General features: G+C 27.9%; 6 protein-coding genes across 9 annotated transcripts; 2 read left to right on the top strand and 4 right to left on the bottom strand.

Annotated features, from left to right (window-relative positions):
* Positions 1–816: 816 nt before the first annotated feature.
* LOC103579249 (AP-2 complex subunit mu) lies at positions 817–3,750 on the bottom strand. The gene is made up of 5 exons (XM_008560606.3): positions 3,486–3,750; positions 2,685–3,080; positions 2,354–2,604; positions 2,009–2,265; positions 817–1,936 (listed from the first exon to the last, which is right to left on the bottom strand). Exons 2-5 carry the CDS (start codon positions 3,022–3,024, stop codon positions 1,456–1,458), a joined length of 1,329 nt encoding a protein of 442 aa, XP_008558828.1. The 5' UTR covers positions 3,025–3,080; positions 3,486–3,750; the 3' UTR covers positions 817–1,455.
* Positions 3,751–3,969: 219 nt separating this feature from the next.
* LOC103579248 (protein N-lysine methyltransferase METTL21D) lies at positions 3,970–5,046 on the bottom strand. The gene is made up of 3 exons (XM_008560604.3): positions 4,705–5,046; positions 4,451–4,640; positions 3,970–4,378 (listed from the first exon to the last, which is right to left on the bottom strand). Exons 1-3 carry the CDS (start codon positions 4,959–4,961, stop codon positions 4,151–4,153), a joined length of 675 nt encoding a protein of 224 aa, XP_008558826.1. The 5' UTR covers positions 4,962–5,046; the 3' UTR covers positions 3,970–4,150.
* Positions 5,047–5,069: 23 nt separating this feature from the next.
* Positions 5,070–7,278, top strand: LOC103579247 (nucleoporin NDC1). Its single transcript, XM_008560603.3, has one exon. The coding sequence runs from the start codon at positions 5,267–5,269 to the stop codon at positions 7,100–7,102; it is 1,836 nt and encodes a 611-aa protein (XP_008558825.1). The 5' UTR covers positions 5,070–5,266; the 3' UTR covers positions 7,103–7,278.
* A 42-nt stretch (positions 7,279–7,320) lies between these two features.
* Positions 7,321–10,480, bottom strand: LOC103579246 (WD repeat-containing protein 36). Its single transcript, XM_008560602.3, has 4 exons — positions 10,378–10,480; positions 8,675–10,303; positions 8,325–8,599; positions 7,321–8,244 (listed from the first exon to the last, which is right to left on the bottom strand). Exons 2-4 carry the CDS (start codon positions 10,248–10,250, stop codon positions 7,345–7,347), a joined length of 2,751 nt encoding a protein of 916 aa, XP_008558824.1. The 5' UTR covers positions 10,251–10,303; positions 10,378–10,480; the 3' UTR covers positions 7,321–7,344.
* Positions 10,481–10,548: 68 nt separating this feature from the next.
* On the top strand, positions 10,549–12,091 carry LOC103579244 (tRNA methyltransferase 10 homolog A). Of its 4 annotated transcripts, none has more exons than XM_053737823.1 (7): positions 10,569–10,653; positions 10,725–10,764; positions 10,837–11,021; positions 11,094–11,403; positions 11,461–11,607; positions 11,692–11,797; positions 11,885–12,091. In XM_053737823.1, the coding sequence occupies exons 3-7, from the start codon at positions 10,861–10,863 to the stop codon at positions 12,037–12,039; spliced, it is 879 nt and encodes a 292-aa protein (XP_053593798.1). In that variant the 5' UTR covers positions 10,569–10,653; positions 10,725–10,764; positions 10,837–10,860; the 3' UTR covers positions 12,040–12,091. The 4 variants fall into 4 exon arrangements, with proteins under 4 accessions (XP_008558823.1, XP_053593798.1, XP_008558822.1 ...); XM_008560600.2 differs by having other exon boundaries at positions 10,830–11,021; XM_008560601.3 differs by lacking the exon at positions 10,725–10,764 and having other exon boundaries at positions 10,549–10,653; positions 10,830–11,021.
* A 78-nt stretch (positions 12,092–12,169) lies between these two features.
* On the bottom strand, positions 12,170–16,159 carry LOC103579243 (reticulophagy regulator 3). Its single transcript, XM_008560598.3, has 6 exons — positions 14,970–16,159; positions 14,092–14,226; positions 13,917–14,016; positions 13,689–13,839; positions 13,458–13,589; positions 12,170–13,361 (listed from the first exon to the last, which is right to left on the bottom strand). The coding sequence occupies exons 1-6, from the start codon at positions 15,209–15,211 to the stop codon at positions 13,075–13,077; spliced, it is 1,047 nt and encodes a 348-aa protein (XP_008558820.1). The 5' UTR covers positions 15,212–16,159; the 3' UTR covers positions 12,170–13,074.
* Positions 16,160–16,691: the final 532 nt, after the last annotated feature.

Here is a 16,691-nt window from a genome sequence, read left to right as displayed (position 1 = left end):
TTTGTATTGTGTTATATTATGAAATTGCAATATTGAGTTTTACTGTCAAAAAAATAAATTTAAAATTTATTAAAAATAATACTTACTAAGTAATTGATATTGCACGAATGTGCGAGTGGTCTCGACCATTTTTCAAGACTGCCGAAATACGTCATGTGTATTTTAATAATTATATGATGTATATATGTTTTTATTGTTATTTAAAATTTGTTTTTACTATTTAAATATTGATAATAAAATGAATTGTCATATTGGAATTTTTTAAGTGCCCTATTTTTAATTTTAAATACTCTGGGAAATTACCCGTTTATCAGTATCATCGTAATTATCACAACTATCTATCTTTGCTAAGTGCAGTTAAATAAAATAGCTAAAATAAAACTACTTAAACGTAATTTCCATCATTAATTTTAATAGAGAGATTAAATTTACGGATTAAATGCAAAAATCAACACATTATGAGACATAAGTCGACAATAACTTATTAAAAAAAAAAAAAAATTAATTTTAACTAAACACGAACATTAATTACAATTTAGATAAAAATAAATCTAAAACTAGGATATTTGCATAGATAAATAATCAAAATAAAAACATTTAAATGTACCTCAATAATTGTATATAAAATAAATAATAATTACTAGTGGAAAAATTTTAATTATAATTCACCATTAAAATTTGGTTTATTATCGACTGTTGAAAATTTTTGATAACATAAAATTTCCAATGAATCAAATAAAATATTATTTGTTGTGGACAACCATATGAACTCAAGCCAGCGAGTTCCTAGGTTTTTTTAAATCATTCGCAACCATGGAGAATAAAAGTATTTTTTATTGTTTCTTAATTTATTTACTTGTTTTTACCGTTTTATATAGTATAATTTATCTTTTCTTCTACTCTCTCTTCTAGGTTCTTAATATTATATTATAATTATTATGTGCCGAATAATATTATTGTTATATCTATAGATTTATTTAATAATTGCGCAAAGTATTCAATACGTGATGTACATATACTGTTTTTAAGCACATGCAGATAATAAAATTCATTATAACGGTTATATTTGTTTTTGGTTCATATTTTTTTTTGGATGTCACTTTTTAGGAAAAAAGCAAAAAAAAAAAAAATTTTTTTTATTTTGTTCATAAATTTGTGTAGTCATACGACATTTAAACACGCTTATATTCTGCGATTGATACAATAATAATAACAACAACAACAACAATAACAACAATAATTATTTTTTGAAATTAATTATACGAATAAGATTATACAATTTTTAGTTTTTTGGGATTAATTATGATTTTTTGTTATAATAACCCACCATTATTATTTATAATTGATCTATATAATATATAGTAATAATATTGTTGAATAAATTTGTTGTTGTCATTAATAGGAATAAAAATAATAATTATTCCCAATAAATTACAATGACAAAGTAGAGTATTATTAACATCGCGTTTCATAAAGACCACTTCTGCCGATATATCTCACCCACTTAATAACATCGTGATCAGAATAATTTAGTTTTGATTCAAATACTTTGAGATATCTAACTTTAAAGCCAGATGGAGCAAATGGTACCTCAAAGTTCATTGAAATAGGTGGTCTTGTCCATTTTTTCTTGGTATCAGTTTCGAGTAAATCTATTTCAGCAGACAATTGAGTTTCTTTCATACCTGCCATACGTTTTATTTTCCATACAATTGCATTTTCCGAAGCTTTATATTTAGCTTTACCCTTTAAACAAATCAATTGAACACCGGCAGTATTTAATGGAGTTGGTACTCGTACTTCTATTTTTTGTCCCAAAAGTGAGGGCTTAAAATTTGATTTAAGAACAGCTTTAACTTCCATTTTTGTACGGCCAACTTCTCTTACCAGTGGTATCAATCGAAATGGCAATGATATATCTTTTGTTGTTCGGTATCTATACATTAAATAAATATTTATATTTATTTATTAGCTTATTAAATATTTAAAAAAAAATAAATATCAATACCTCATTAATTCAAATTCGCCATCCGGTGGTATAAAACTAATGGAATGTTCAGTTTCAAACTTTGACAATTTAACACATTGATGAAATTGACAATCATCAATAACCACAACGGGTTTACCAGAACGTGCGCCTGTTGGATCTTCGCCACCTCCCAATGCACCACTACCACCCTTCATTCCACGTGCATCCATCACTATTTTATCATTAATACCAAATTTACATTCTGGCATTCCCGACAGATAAGATTTCATTACAACCTATTTATTTATAAAATAATATATATATGTATATTTTTTTTTTTTTTTTATTTCGACTCTAAATAATATTTTATTTATATGATTATACCTTTCCGGCAACATGAGCGCTTAATACTTGTCCCTGAGGACTCATCAAGAGATTCACATACTCCAATACATCAAGGAATAATTCATTACGACGGTATTTAATACCTTCTCGTCTCCATCCTATTTGACCTGTTACTTGAGATGTAATTTGTGCTTGTTCTTCTTTTGTCGCTGACTTAACCCCTTGTTGAGTAATGAATGTCTTCAGCACACCGGTATCGCAATTTTGTGGATATCCAAAATCCAATATTTCTATTTAAAAAAATAAAAAGATTCCTTTACTCAACTTCTTTCATAAATTAAATTTATAATAATGAATTATTTAATTTTACCGTCAAGCAACTCGTAAATTAAAACAAAATTATTTTTAATATTTTCTTCGGAAATTTTTCCAAAGTACGACTGCATAACGTCATTGATCTTGAGAAGAAATTCAAAAACCATTGCTGCGTTAACATTTTGTTTAGTTACTGCAGCCAACCAAATATTTGCTCGTTTAATATGAAAGAATGATGTACGAGCAATATTGGTAACGGGTGAACGAACTTGCTGACGAGCATGAATAACATTAACTCTAAATGCATCTACGGCATTTCTACCAATATCATCTCGATACACCCGAGAAATTAATACTTCTCCCTTGTGATTGTACACAAATAGACCTCCGATCATTTTTACGGTGAAAGCTGATTCAACTCTCAATTTATTTATTTTATGTTACTGTACGGCTGAAAAAGAAAAAAAAAACATTTACATTATCTACAATGTACGGTAAATTATCTTTGCTACATAATCAAGTGCCACGAAATAGCAACAGAATATAAAAATAATTTTTTAAATTATTATTATTATTATGTGTGGGTTTTTGAGACTGAGAAAAATATCACAATCGATAACGCCCTCAATATCATAATAAATGACATTTGAAACGAAAAATAAACTATACATATATATGTATATATATATATATATGACGGAGATGCTTCACACAAATGATCGCTGTCGCTGATGATGTATTTTATCGACCACCCACTTTTGTATGACATTAAGAAAAAAATTTTAGAGTAGAAAGAAAGAGAAAATGGAATAAATGCCAACAAGTAGTAATGGTAATATAATAATTAGTTACTTACACATTTCACTACTTAAAATACTGGAATAATGTATTTAATTATTCCAGACTGGGATTAATATTTAAATTTAACTTTTAAACTTAAAATACTATCCAAGTGCAATCATTACGAGCCAGCAGCCAGCAGCAGAAGCAGCAATCACTGGTGATATCAGTCAATATCAGTAGCCGAACCAAGCCGAACCTGCCCAACACCCAACACAGTCCAAATCTAACACCGTTTTATACGTTTTCATCAGAACCAGAACGACCAGAAGCCGCGCTCAGCCATCTTCGCGCAACAAATTATACACCCACTTTTTGTTACTACGTAATTCAAAATTATTCATCTTTTTAAACTTTTTAAAATTCATTCTCATTAAATTATTATTTTTTTTTTTTTATTTTAAATAAAACAAAACTACTCTCTGATAATTAATTATTTAAATATTTTATTTTATTTTAAACTGATTAAAGGTAACAAATAGTGGAATAAGGAAATGGAATTTATTAAATATTCCATAGTTCCTCTTGTCTGACATGTTGGATCGAATCCTAGTCGAGCAGATGACGCTGTAGACAATTTCTGAACAATAGTCGCATTATTTAGTGGTAAAAAATTCAAAAGTCATTTGTATATTTATTTATAAAAAAAATTAATTACAATTTAAAGTATTGGTATAAATATTAAAGAACCGTTAATTTAATCAAATGAATATCATCACTAGAATAAACCGGATGCTGATCAGAGCGAGGTATGTACTCTAATTTGAATACTTTTTTCAATCTTTCCAGAAATAGTTGCCACACTGACACCTGTCCAGGAGTATCTCTCTCTTCTTGAGATAAAATACCATAAGTATTTTCATTAGCTGTACAAAAATACTCGAGAGTTTTAATCAGCGGATCTATCGACTTTTAAATTATTCATCAATTAATATTTATTAAATTAAATTAAATTAAATTAAATTAAATTAAATTATATACCTCTAAATAATATACACAGTCAGCAAGAAGAATAATTTCTGGTGAAAAATCAAATTCAATTTTAGTTCCCCATTGAATAACTCGTGCTTCAGCAAATCCTATCCCATTTTTCCATTGATTTTCGTTCATGGAAATGTTGTAATTTAACATTGGAATTGCACTCTCTAAATCAGTCATAACAACATGAGCTCTAAAATAAAATAATTATTTTACTTTATTTAAAAATAATTTTAAGAGAAAGAAAAAAAATGTACCCAAGGCAGGCTGCTGTCATTCCTACGCAGCCAATTCCAGCTCCAAGTTCCAGTACTTTTTTTCCCGCAAGCCACTGACTTGTCATTCCATTTTTATTATTTAAATTACTGAAATTATTGTAATCCAAATATTTAGCTAAAACAATTGCTGCATCCCAAACAACACAATTAACATGACCGATTTCTTGTTGATATAACGTTAATTTATTATCTTTACTCTCTAATTCGAAATTTCGAGTAAAAATATTTTTTTCCATTATTATTAATTGTTAGAGGTTAATATGCCATATCATACTATAGTAAATATATATAACTATACCAAAAATATTTTGCCGCGAAAAGAAAAAGATTTTATTTTGTATAATGCGTCTGCCGGCCGGCTGCATTTGAGTATTTGAGTTTTAGTTAAATATATAATAAATGTGCTCATAAGAGGTTATACTTAATTATTTTTTCATTATAAATAAATATCAACAAAAAAATTATTATTATAAATTTAAAAATAATCAAAGTAAAGTGATTATTTATTTTAAAAAAGTTATAAAAAATAAAATAAAGAAAAATGAGTATGGAAAATATAGGATGTAAAGAAGTACTATTTAAACGTATATTATTGGCAATAACTGCAAGTATTATTGTCCAATTAATATTTATGAGTAATGTTATTTTAATTAAAAATATAGACATGACATCTCCATTGTCATGGTTTCAAGACACATGGAAAATAATAACATGTTTAAAGATGTGGTTATACATGATTATTTTTGCAACAATTATTATCCTTCAAGGAATTATCTTGAGTAAAAATTATTTAAATTACTCGTATTCACCATACGCTCAAAGCAGATTTATTTTGTTCTGCCGTTTATTTACGCCAAATAATTTAATAATTATTGTTATGTATCTTATCAGTGGAATTGTACTCGTATGGTTACATTTAGCATTAGAAGATGGAAAGTACAGTTCATTGACTAAAAAATGCCACACAAATATTTCAACAACAATAACTTCAACTTGTCTTGTTGAAGAGCATTTATTTTTGCTGCTTGGTAGTCTATGGACTGGAATTTATTATTTTACAAAAACAAATATATTTGTCTTTCATAGATTACAATTTCCTCTTATTCCATTATCGAAATTTACTCAAGTACGCAGAGATATCAGTAATATAGTGCCAATTACAGTAATTAATGCTATTTGGCCAACATTATATTTCATAGGACTGTATTATTTTATCGGTTCGTATATTAAAAAGTTTATTGCGTCTCTGTTATTTATTCATATAGAAGAACAACAGCCATTGGACTCAATATGGAGATTATTTAATTTATCATTAATATTGCATTCATGGTTATATACATCATTATTTGGATTAACAATAAACAGTATGCATTTATTATTTAAAGCTTATTTAACAGAATGGATGCAGTTTGAAATCGGACAGCAGCTAAATGTTTACAACAATGTTAATCAACAGCTTAAAGTAACAATAACTCTTTCTGATGCATTGACAATGAGCAAAGTCCCAATTATTCAGCATTTAGGATTTTTGGATCTGGTAACACTGGCACAGAAAGAAAAACAACGTAGAGCAATACTATTTAGCTTGAGCCAACCTGGAGGACATCCCTACAACTGGAATTGCATTGTCGAAAAGTGTTTATCATTTATAAATAACTTTTCTGTTGAAATAAATACAACTGTATATCCTGCTGCTGGTCAACAACAAGATAAAGTATCAGTATCTCCTTCTGCTGCTTCACCTACATCACTTACATCCCCTACATCACCAGTTACGTGTTCTGAAAAACTAGGAGCACAACCCTACCATATGCGTAGTTTAGTAAATAAAAATCTATCTTTAACACCAGCAGCAGTAGAAAAAGATATTACGCCAACTGAAAATTGTAATAATTATATTGGACAATTTATTGGAGAATTTATAAAAACTACACGGCAAAATTTAATATCTTACTTACTGTCAAAGCCTATTATTTTTTATTTTTTTGGTAAACTGAATAACAACAACATTCAATACTTGATGTTTAATGGTCAGCCAATTATTTGGGCTGTTGATGGAATTTCTTCACTTGCTGTGGCATCTCTCCACGAGGATCCATATGGTATTGTACAAAAAGATTTACCAGCTATTATTGAAACGCTACTTGTTCTCAAACAATCGTTAGATAAACTTCATAAAATGAATATGATGATAACAACAAAAAAACAGCCACACTATGATGACAAAGACGTTAGACAAATGCTCACATCTCTGAGAAGTGCCAACAGACGAAGTATTTATAGAATTGTAACAAAATTCAAGGATTACATTGATGATTTAACTTTGGATCAATCAGTCAGGGATCAGTTGAATGGATTTTTTGTTTGTAAAGAATAAATTACAAGTTGTTACTGTTATTATTATTATCATCATCATTAAAATTTGAAATAAATAAGTGTGTGTGTGAGTGTATGTACGAGTATAGACTCAAACAATAAAAACTCATTATTTCTATTTTTAAAATATAAATATAAATATTTTTCATATCATATAATTAATGTATAAGTAAATAAATTAAATTGTTTTTTTTTTTGTAATTAAAAAAATTTTATTATTATTTTTATTTATAAATAATAATTTTACATTTTTTTTAAATATTGTACAACGCTTATATTATAAAATAATTTTTCACGCAGTAAATTCCAACTTTTACGTTGTACAGTCGACAGATTACTTAAATATTTAAATAACTTTTCATCATTTTGTATAGCCGTACCATGAATTTTTAAAAATATACCTAAATAAGATTGAGATAACTCAAAATCGCGATTACTCATCATCATATGTTTAATCATTTTCATAAATTGCAACATTATCTCTACTGAACATGTAGAATCTGATGAAAGCGATTGTACTTGCAAGTCTATCGAGCTGGGTCCCAATACTTTAAGTCTTTCAATAATTTTTGAAAAATCATTGTCATCATTGTCAATAGTGTCTTTCAACATTTTACCAAATAACGTCAAATTACTAAAATTATTTGGTATAAGTAATTTACTATTATTATCGATATTTTTATTTTTATTAACATCAGATAAATCAAACTCAACTTCCAATGAAGATATAGTCGGCAAAAAGAATGGCGCACTCTCAGGTGCTTTTGGAGGTTCAATTGGTTTGTTTCGTTTTTTTATTATGTCAATATTGAGAAGATTTTGCCATCGTGAGTTTGCTAATGATGACATTGTTATCAGATTCGAAGCTAATTGATCCGGTGAAATATATTTATTTTCATCGTCGTCATCTTGCTCATCAACAACTTGCATATTTTCTACTTCAGTATCATTATCATTGGGTGCTGAAGCTATTTTTGGTAATCCAACCAAAGGTATTGAATAATTTGATGGTAATGCTTTCAATGACACATGAGAATATAATGTACGATTCGACCACAAATAAATTCCTACATTATTCATATGAGCTGTTACTAAAAATTCGCTGGTAGGAGAAAAATGCAATGATACACAAGCCTCGGGTATCTATTAAATAAATATAAAATTATTGTTTTATTATGTTCATCGTAATTATCAAATTTAAGTTAATTTATTTAAAAAATTACCTGAAATACGTCAATTGGTTGAGCAGATGGTATGTCCCAGGTTCGTATAGTACAATCTAACGCGGCAGTTACTAGCCATCGAGCATCGGGACTAAATGTAGCATCAGTTAAGTGACCAGTATGACCACGAAAATGCCTAACTAAACGTCGGGTATCTAAATCTATTAAAATAGTGGTAAAATCTTCCAGGGCTAACGCAATAAGAGAACTTTCTGGATGCGTTCTTACCCATTTTACAGCTTCATTTAATGTCAATACTGTTTGTGGTTCAGTATCTGAAAACAATCATAAAAAAAGATTAGAGTATTTAAATAAAAAATAAAAAACTATTAAAAGAATAAACTAATAACCTTTATTAGGTTTGAATGGCCAAAATTTAATTTTAGTATCTCGTCCAGCAGAAACAACATATTGATTGAGTGGATCGACCATGATTGCTCTAACGGGACCTTGGTGTGCACCTTTTTCACCTCCATATGTCGCTCTGTGTAGCCCCGATTGAATATTAAATCTATCAATGTGACCTGTATTATATCCTATTACGACAAAATTTCCACAGTGTGTTAAACATACACTTGTTGCGTTAGCATTAAAATTTTTCGAAAAACGTTCAGGTAATATTTTATGCTCTCCCATTTTTAATTTATCATAAGACCAAGTGGTGACAACACCCAAACCCAAATGACATGCAGCAATATTGTCCCATTCTTTTTCACGTGTTTTTTCATAAGCAAATTCCGTGATTGGTGGCATTATAAGATTATCCTCAACGTTACGTTTCTTTTTTTTTGATGATTTTCTGTTAAATGACGCTCTGCCTAAACTTTTATTAAATATCTCGGTGACAGTGGAAAATATTCTCAATGAAGAATCACCACCAGCAGTCAATATATTACGACCGTCGTCTCCATAAAATCTAACATAAGTTGGCGGCTCAGAGTGTCCTTGTCGAACAATCAATTGTCGAGCAGCTCCATCAGCTAAATCAAATATCCAAACTTTCAGAGAGTTATCCGGTGAAGACGAAACAATCAATGGCTCATTTGGCAAGCACTGTAATCCAGCAACAGGTCCTGAATGAGCATTCATAAGCTGTGAATCAACTCTTTTCTCATCAAGATTCCAGAAAACAATATGACCAGAAAGACTACCAGTAGCCATAATTGGACGCTCGTGATCGTCTGTTCTAAATGTTATCGATGTAACTAAACCCCAGTCTTGAATAAGTTGAAAAACAGTCTCATCTAATTTTAAATTATGTAAAATAATTTTTCCATTGGCCAATCCAATCGCCACAACATCCAATGCTGGTGCCTGTTCAACAACCATTACCGTTGAATTCCATCCATTAAAATTGTAAATCATCTTTGACGTCCTAATATTCCACAACTGCAAATTACCCTGCTCACTACCCAACAGTATTTTATTTATATAAGTATTGGGATGCATAATTGTTGTTATTTTAAATACATTATTACTAAAATTTAACTCTAATTCAAGTTGTTCTGTTTTTATGTCCCATACTTTTAAAATACTTTCATCATCAACGGACAGTAAATTTGGTCCAAATGGCAATAATGCGTGTACTTGATAATTATGTTTAGCATACGTATGCTTCAATTCAGTTCCTCGACGCCAGGCATAAATATTACCCTCGCTGGCAGTATACACGTGATATGTATCACCAGCTAAACATGTTATATCACCTGGATGACTACCAGATACTGTCAAAAGACTCAAATGAGAACAACTGTAAGTATGAAATGCCCTTCCAACACAAGTTACAATTAAATTATCCTTTCTTCGTTTAATGTAACGTGTTACAAGTGGTATATGATTACTTACATAACCTAGAGCACGATTTTTTATAAATATTTTACTTTCCGGCATTTTTACACTATTTATATCACTCATTGTTTCAGGCATTTTATTTAATACACTAACACTTGTATAATATGTATTTATTTATTTATTAAATCCTGCAATAAATAAAATACTCAAATTATTAAAAGTAAATAAATAAAAAAAATTAAAATAATAATAATTATCTTACCTCTTATAAATTTTTAAAATGAATTTAAAATTTAAAAATCATAATTAATTTTACTACAAAAGCACGTGTTTTCTGATGATGTGATGATCGCCATTTAATTCATTTTTGTATACAGTTAAGTCGGTTAAGTCTACGAAAGAAGAAAAGAAAATATAGATATAGTTGTGTTGTGTATCGTGGATGTTGATAAATAAGATCTCTGTAACAAAATTTAATACGTACAAAACGTGCTGATGATTGATGAACATACAAGGAAATAGACAACAGAAATCATAAGTATGTACAGTATCAACACGTGTTTTATTTATTTATTTTAAATTTTTTATAACACAAAATTGTATTTTTAGTGCAATAAATTTTTTGATTTTTAAAAAAAACAACTAACACGTAAGTTATACATATATTTAAATTATTTAAAAATTAATAAATTTGTTTTGTTCATAAAAAAAAAGTTGACAGGTTAATTTAAAAAATAAACTGAAAATGACAACAAATTCATCGGATAATCAGATAGTAACAACGCCTAATTTAAATTTAATTAATGAAAATTCTAATAATGATACTGACACAAGTAATTTAAGTAAAAGCCAGCTTAAAAAAATAAAGAAAAGAGAGAAATGGCTCGCACAAAAACCAGAAAAAAGGTATGTCATTTTATACAATAGATAAGTATATTTTATTTTATTTAAATATTAATTGTTGTATCTGATTAATAGACGGAAAGAACGGTTAAAAACAAAAGAGAAACGGGCTTTTGCTCGGGCGAATAACATAGATCTTGGACCTTCAAGAAGAGAATTAAAGAAAAGTACCATGGAAAATAGCACTTGTCGATTAACAATTACCATCGACATGTCATTCGATGATTTAATGATTGACAAAGATATTGCTAAACTTGTCAAACAAATACTGAGATGTTATACTCTGAATAGACGAGCACTTGCACCAGTACAATTTTCATTGACAAGCTTTAATAACAAATCGAAAGAACAAATGGAAAAACACAACGGCTATCAACATTGGGATGTTAGTAGACAATAAATAATATAGTTTTTATTTATTTATAGTATTCATTTATTATAGGTTAAATTTTATGAGGAATCATACTCAAAGGTATACAGTGATAAAAAAATAATTTACCTTACTAGTGAATCAGAAAATATTATTGAAAACTTAGATGAAGATTGTGTGTATGTAATCGGTGGTTTAGTAGATCATAATTGCCACAAGGTAATTATTATTTTATATTTTATAATTGATGGTTTATATTATTTTAATTATAATAAATAAATGTTTATTATCATTTAATTATAGGGTCTATGCCATAAACTTGCTGTTGAAGCGGGTATTCAACATGCTCGATTACCATTAGATAAATTTTTAAAAATGAAAGCTAGAAAAGTTCTCACTATAGATCATGGTAAATTATTTTATTTATTCTCAATTTTAATATTAAATATCACTACACGTTAGTTATTCTTTTTTTTTTTTTTATTAATTATTGTAGTTTTTGAAATTTTATTGAGAATGACTGAGGGGAAAACGTGGCAGGGAACATTTCTTCAAGTATTACCGATGCGAAAAAATGCTGAACTAGTATCGGAAGCAGAAGAAGGAATAGATTCATCAAATGAAAGTAATGAATGTCAGATTGATGTTTGAAAATTGTACATAATATAAAAAAAAAATAATGATCTACGATGATACAAATTTATTGCGTTTTTTTTTTATTTTTAATTTACATTAATAAATTTTAAAAAGAGGTACAATCCGATGATACTTTTATTAAACACGCCCACAAATGCGTGTATATACATATTTTTTTTATTTTCATTTTAATAATTACACAAAGTGTAGAAATATAATTTTCAAGCATTCGAATCACTGTTAATCTATTACATTAAGCACTTATTTATTACCATTATAATTATTGTGATGATAAATTAACATGATTTTTAAATTTCGAGAATAGGCCATCTTACTCATAATATCTATCTTACTTTATTTTTACAGTAATAAATAAATATTAGTATACATTTTTTTTTTATCAATCTCTTACTAAGTATTCAGTGTTAAAGCTTTAAAAAATTAAAATTCACCAGAATCATTTAAGTATAATACAAATAAAATAAAATAATTCTATTAAATATATTGTTAAATGATATTTGATATACATGGTTTCAATTGCTGATTTAAAAAACTGCGTTTAAATTTATTTAAGTGAACAGAGTTTTCAGTAAAGAGATAAAATTCATAGATTCTCTTAAAGTCCTGCTCAAAAGATAACGTATGTTTATGTATATAAATATATATAATAAATATATACAGTGTGATATGAATTTTCAGCGAATTGTTGAGAAAAATATAGAAAAAAATAAAATGAATATAGTAAAATTACTTTCGACACTTTTTTTTTCTTTTATTCTATAAATCTAACTGATTTGTTGGTTTTTTTTTTATTATTTATATTTTACAGCACCACGTTATTATTTTCATAATAAATATTACCAAAGTCAACACCCCACATATGACTTATGGAACGTACATATTATGTACTATTAAAAATTGATAAATCAAAGTTAAATATGTAAAAGATAAAAGTACCGTCAGTCATTGTTTTCTGTGTACAACACATACAATTATTTTTTTATACATACTGTAGTATAAATGTTTTTTTTTTTTTTTTTTCTTTTAAATTCATAAATTGTTGACATTGTTTATTTCATGACTGTCGATAACTTCAAACTCGCTTTCGTCACTATCCCCGTCACTATCACTAGATAAATCTTTGGATTTAAGTTCAAGTTCTTCTTCATCTTCCTCAGATGAAGAAATTCTTTCAAAATGTCTACTTTGAATTTTCAATCCATCTACGTCAGTTTCACCGCCACTCAACTCTAGCTCCGAAAGCTCAAGTCCATCAGTGCTGCCATCATCATGAGATGGCATTTTTAATCCAACAAGTTCATCGTCATTAAATGGATCTTAACAAATTAATATAATAAATAGATTAGTTTAACTAGGTAAAATAATTTTTTATATATACATAATTTATATATTAATACATATTCGTAACATACCTATTGGTTGATCGAATGATGCGCCACTGGGTGGCGTTGGAGAGTGATCACCGGTCTCTCCCGCTCTATTTAAAACTTGTAAGTTATCCTCCGTAACAACAGGCAAAAAATCATCTATTTCACTTTCCCATTCTAGTATTTTATATTTAAAAAAAAATGTATATATATAAATATAAATTTATTTTTATTAATAATGACAATACTTATTCTAAAAAATAATAAAATAATTACCTTTACATGAAAATATTTTTTTTGGTATTCTCAGGAACAAAGCAGGTCCCAATAAAATGCTCATACAAATGGTGTAAGTTAAAAGAACACCATTTACAGCACCACCGATAAGCCATAACACGATAGATGCAATACAAACTCCAATACAAAACTAATTATTTAATAAATAACATTATTTATAGTTGATAACGATGAATAATATTAATAAATTATAAATAAAATAATTACCACTCCTGGCTGATTTTTCCTTAGCAGCATTAAATTTTCAAAACCCGCTTTAGCTTTGCTAATTATTTTACCAATACATTCTGCGTGTGGCGTCGACGATCTTTTAATTAAAAAAAAAAAAATTATATATAGTAAATAAGCATTTAATAATTATTTAAAAACATTTAAAACATACATAGTTGAGTCTGATAATGATTTATTGTCCTGTTCTTTCTCTACTTGTGCTTCCAGAGTACTATAGCAGAGAACGAGGACCAGCGCAGCACTGCTGGCTGCCGCAAAGCCACGAATCTCCAATACCACAACACCCCTGGAAAGAAAAAAAAAAAAATTAAAAATAAAACAAAGACATTTTGACAAACAACAACTTCGGATTCATACAATGACAGGAGTTTTTAATAAAAATACATAAATATGTATTTTTAAAACAATGACTGTACTGGTTATTTGTTTCATCAGATGGTCATTCATTTAAGAATACATACTTCTAAGTATAAAAATATTTCACAACATTGTGTAAATAAATAAAATTACGTTTTATCAATGTTTGAGTACCGGGAATAGTATTGATGAAAAAAATAAATAAAAAAGAATTATGATCAATATCAGATAAAAAAAACATTTTGATATCTAAAAATTACTGACGTAATTATTAATATAAAGTATTGTTGTGATTGATGTTTAACGTCTTCAAGGTCACGAGCAATTATATATATATATCAACTAACTAGAAAGAAATATCAAAGTGAAAAAGAAAATAAAATATACATGTATAAATGTGGACATTAAATAAGAATCACGTGATTATTCGCGTATGTCTAAGTTTTAGCTTGTTGACACACAGCACACTTATAATAATATACATATTTATATACATCATGCGCAAAAGATAGCATAACGAGGTTTAATTAATAATTATTTGTTAAAGTTTATAATTATTTAATTAATATGATAATATGATTATAACTAAGTATGTAAATATCCGATAATTGAAATAAATTTTTTGCAGTTACTCCATTTATTATAATGATAATAATTAAAAGGTAAACTCACCAAAATAAAATATTAAAGACAAGGACAACAGAAATGCTGTTGAATGAATTTTCCCACAATAGTATACTCTCCATTATGGTAAAAAATTTTTCCGATGTTTCTAAATCACGAGGAGGTAATTTTTTAGTTGTTGTTTGTTGCTGATAATGAGGATCAACGGATGATTTTTTTTCGACCAAATGTTCAGCTGTCCCTTTCATCCGCCGAAAATACCATCCAACTGTTTTCGATAATTTTTCCATAGTTTCCGTAGTATATATTTATAAATAATAAAATAACTCTATATATATATTTAAAAAAAATACTAAAATATCACGTTATTGTCACTTGGCATGTTATTTTTGAAAGACGCACATTAACCCCTACGACTATTTCTGTTGCTTAACAAACTTTATTTTCCCAATTCTCGTATCTCGTCACCGCTAACTGCGTTGTTTGTGAGGCAAGATGAATAGAGAACACCCTCGCTCAATACAGACTACAGACAACTCAAATAAATTTCTCTCTCTTTTTTTTCTCTCTCTCTCTCTCTCTCTCTCTCTCTCTTGATTACTTTCGTTATACCTGCTGCTACGAGGTACTAACTATTTTTTTAATTATTTAAATAATTTACATATTTAGCTTAACCCCTTTGTTAACTTTGATATATATTTTCACTTGTACAAAATTTTCTTTGTCTGAAAAAAATTCAAGTTACCACACACGATGAGTAATATGATCCACATAGATTTAAATAAATCTAGTAGTTATATTGCACACTAAATTAAATAAATTAAAATAATAAATAATAAAATGTCACTTGGTTTAAATTTAAAATATAAAAGTTTTTCTATAAACTGCGTAAGTTATTATCAATATATTTATCGAAGAAATTGCGATGTGTTTAATGTGTAAAACTTAAACGACTGTTGTATGTTGTGTCGTCGTTGTGTGTGGTTGTGTGTACCATGTGGTTACCCCACTACTGGATGTGGATACTGCAATACTGGTTTTACTTCTGCCTTCTACTGATCGTCGTTGCTGTTGTCCGTGTCCGTTGTCGTCGTTGTGTCGTCATTGCCAGCACTTGGGCTATTTTTCCCCCTCTTCCTTGCTCGCTCTCTTTCTTCTCTCTTGTGCGCTTTAAAAACAACCCTATCAACGTATCAACAAAAAATATAAAAATTTATCATGTGTAAAATGATTTAAATCTGAAAATATAAATAAACAAATGTTATTATTATTATTAATAAAAACGTGTTTACTTTTAAATTATAAAAGTACTTGGAAAAATAATAATAATAAATTAAGACAGTACTTACTAAACGTCATACTTTTAATGGTTTTTTAATGTATGTACCTATATATAGATATTGGTGTATATTGTATATTGTAGACAATATATAAACTAAACGGCATGATTCTCTTTCGCAAAATATAAGTATACAATAAAGTGCATAAACCTCCGTCTACAATTCCCACCTTGTGATCTTTGCTACTTTTATACACAAAACATGTGACACATATTGGTACTATTATTATTATTTTAATTCTTAATATAAATTACATTATGAATAAGATACCACTCAATTTAATACTCTTACTATATCGATTATACCTACAGATTGAATGTATGAATGAATATCGCGTCATTATTATTATTATTATTATTATTATTATTATTATTATTATATTTGTTTATTTATAAATTATCAAAAAGCATGTTCTCCCTCATTGCTGCTT

Source organism: Microplitis demolitor, chromosome 3, assembly GCF_026212275.2.
Source record: "Microplitis demolitor isolate Queensland-Clemson2020A chromosome 3, iyMicDemo2.1a, whole genome shotgun sequence".
NCBI classification, from domain to species: Eukaryota; Metazoa; Arthropoda; class Insecta; order Hymenoptera; family Braconidae; genus Microplitis; species Microplitis demolitor.
This window is presented reverse-complemented; position numbering and strand designations above follow the sequence as displayed.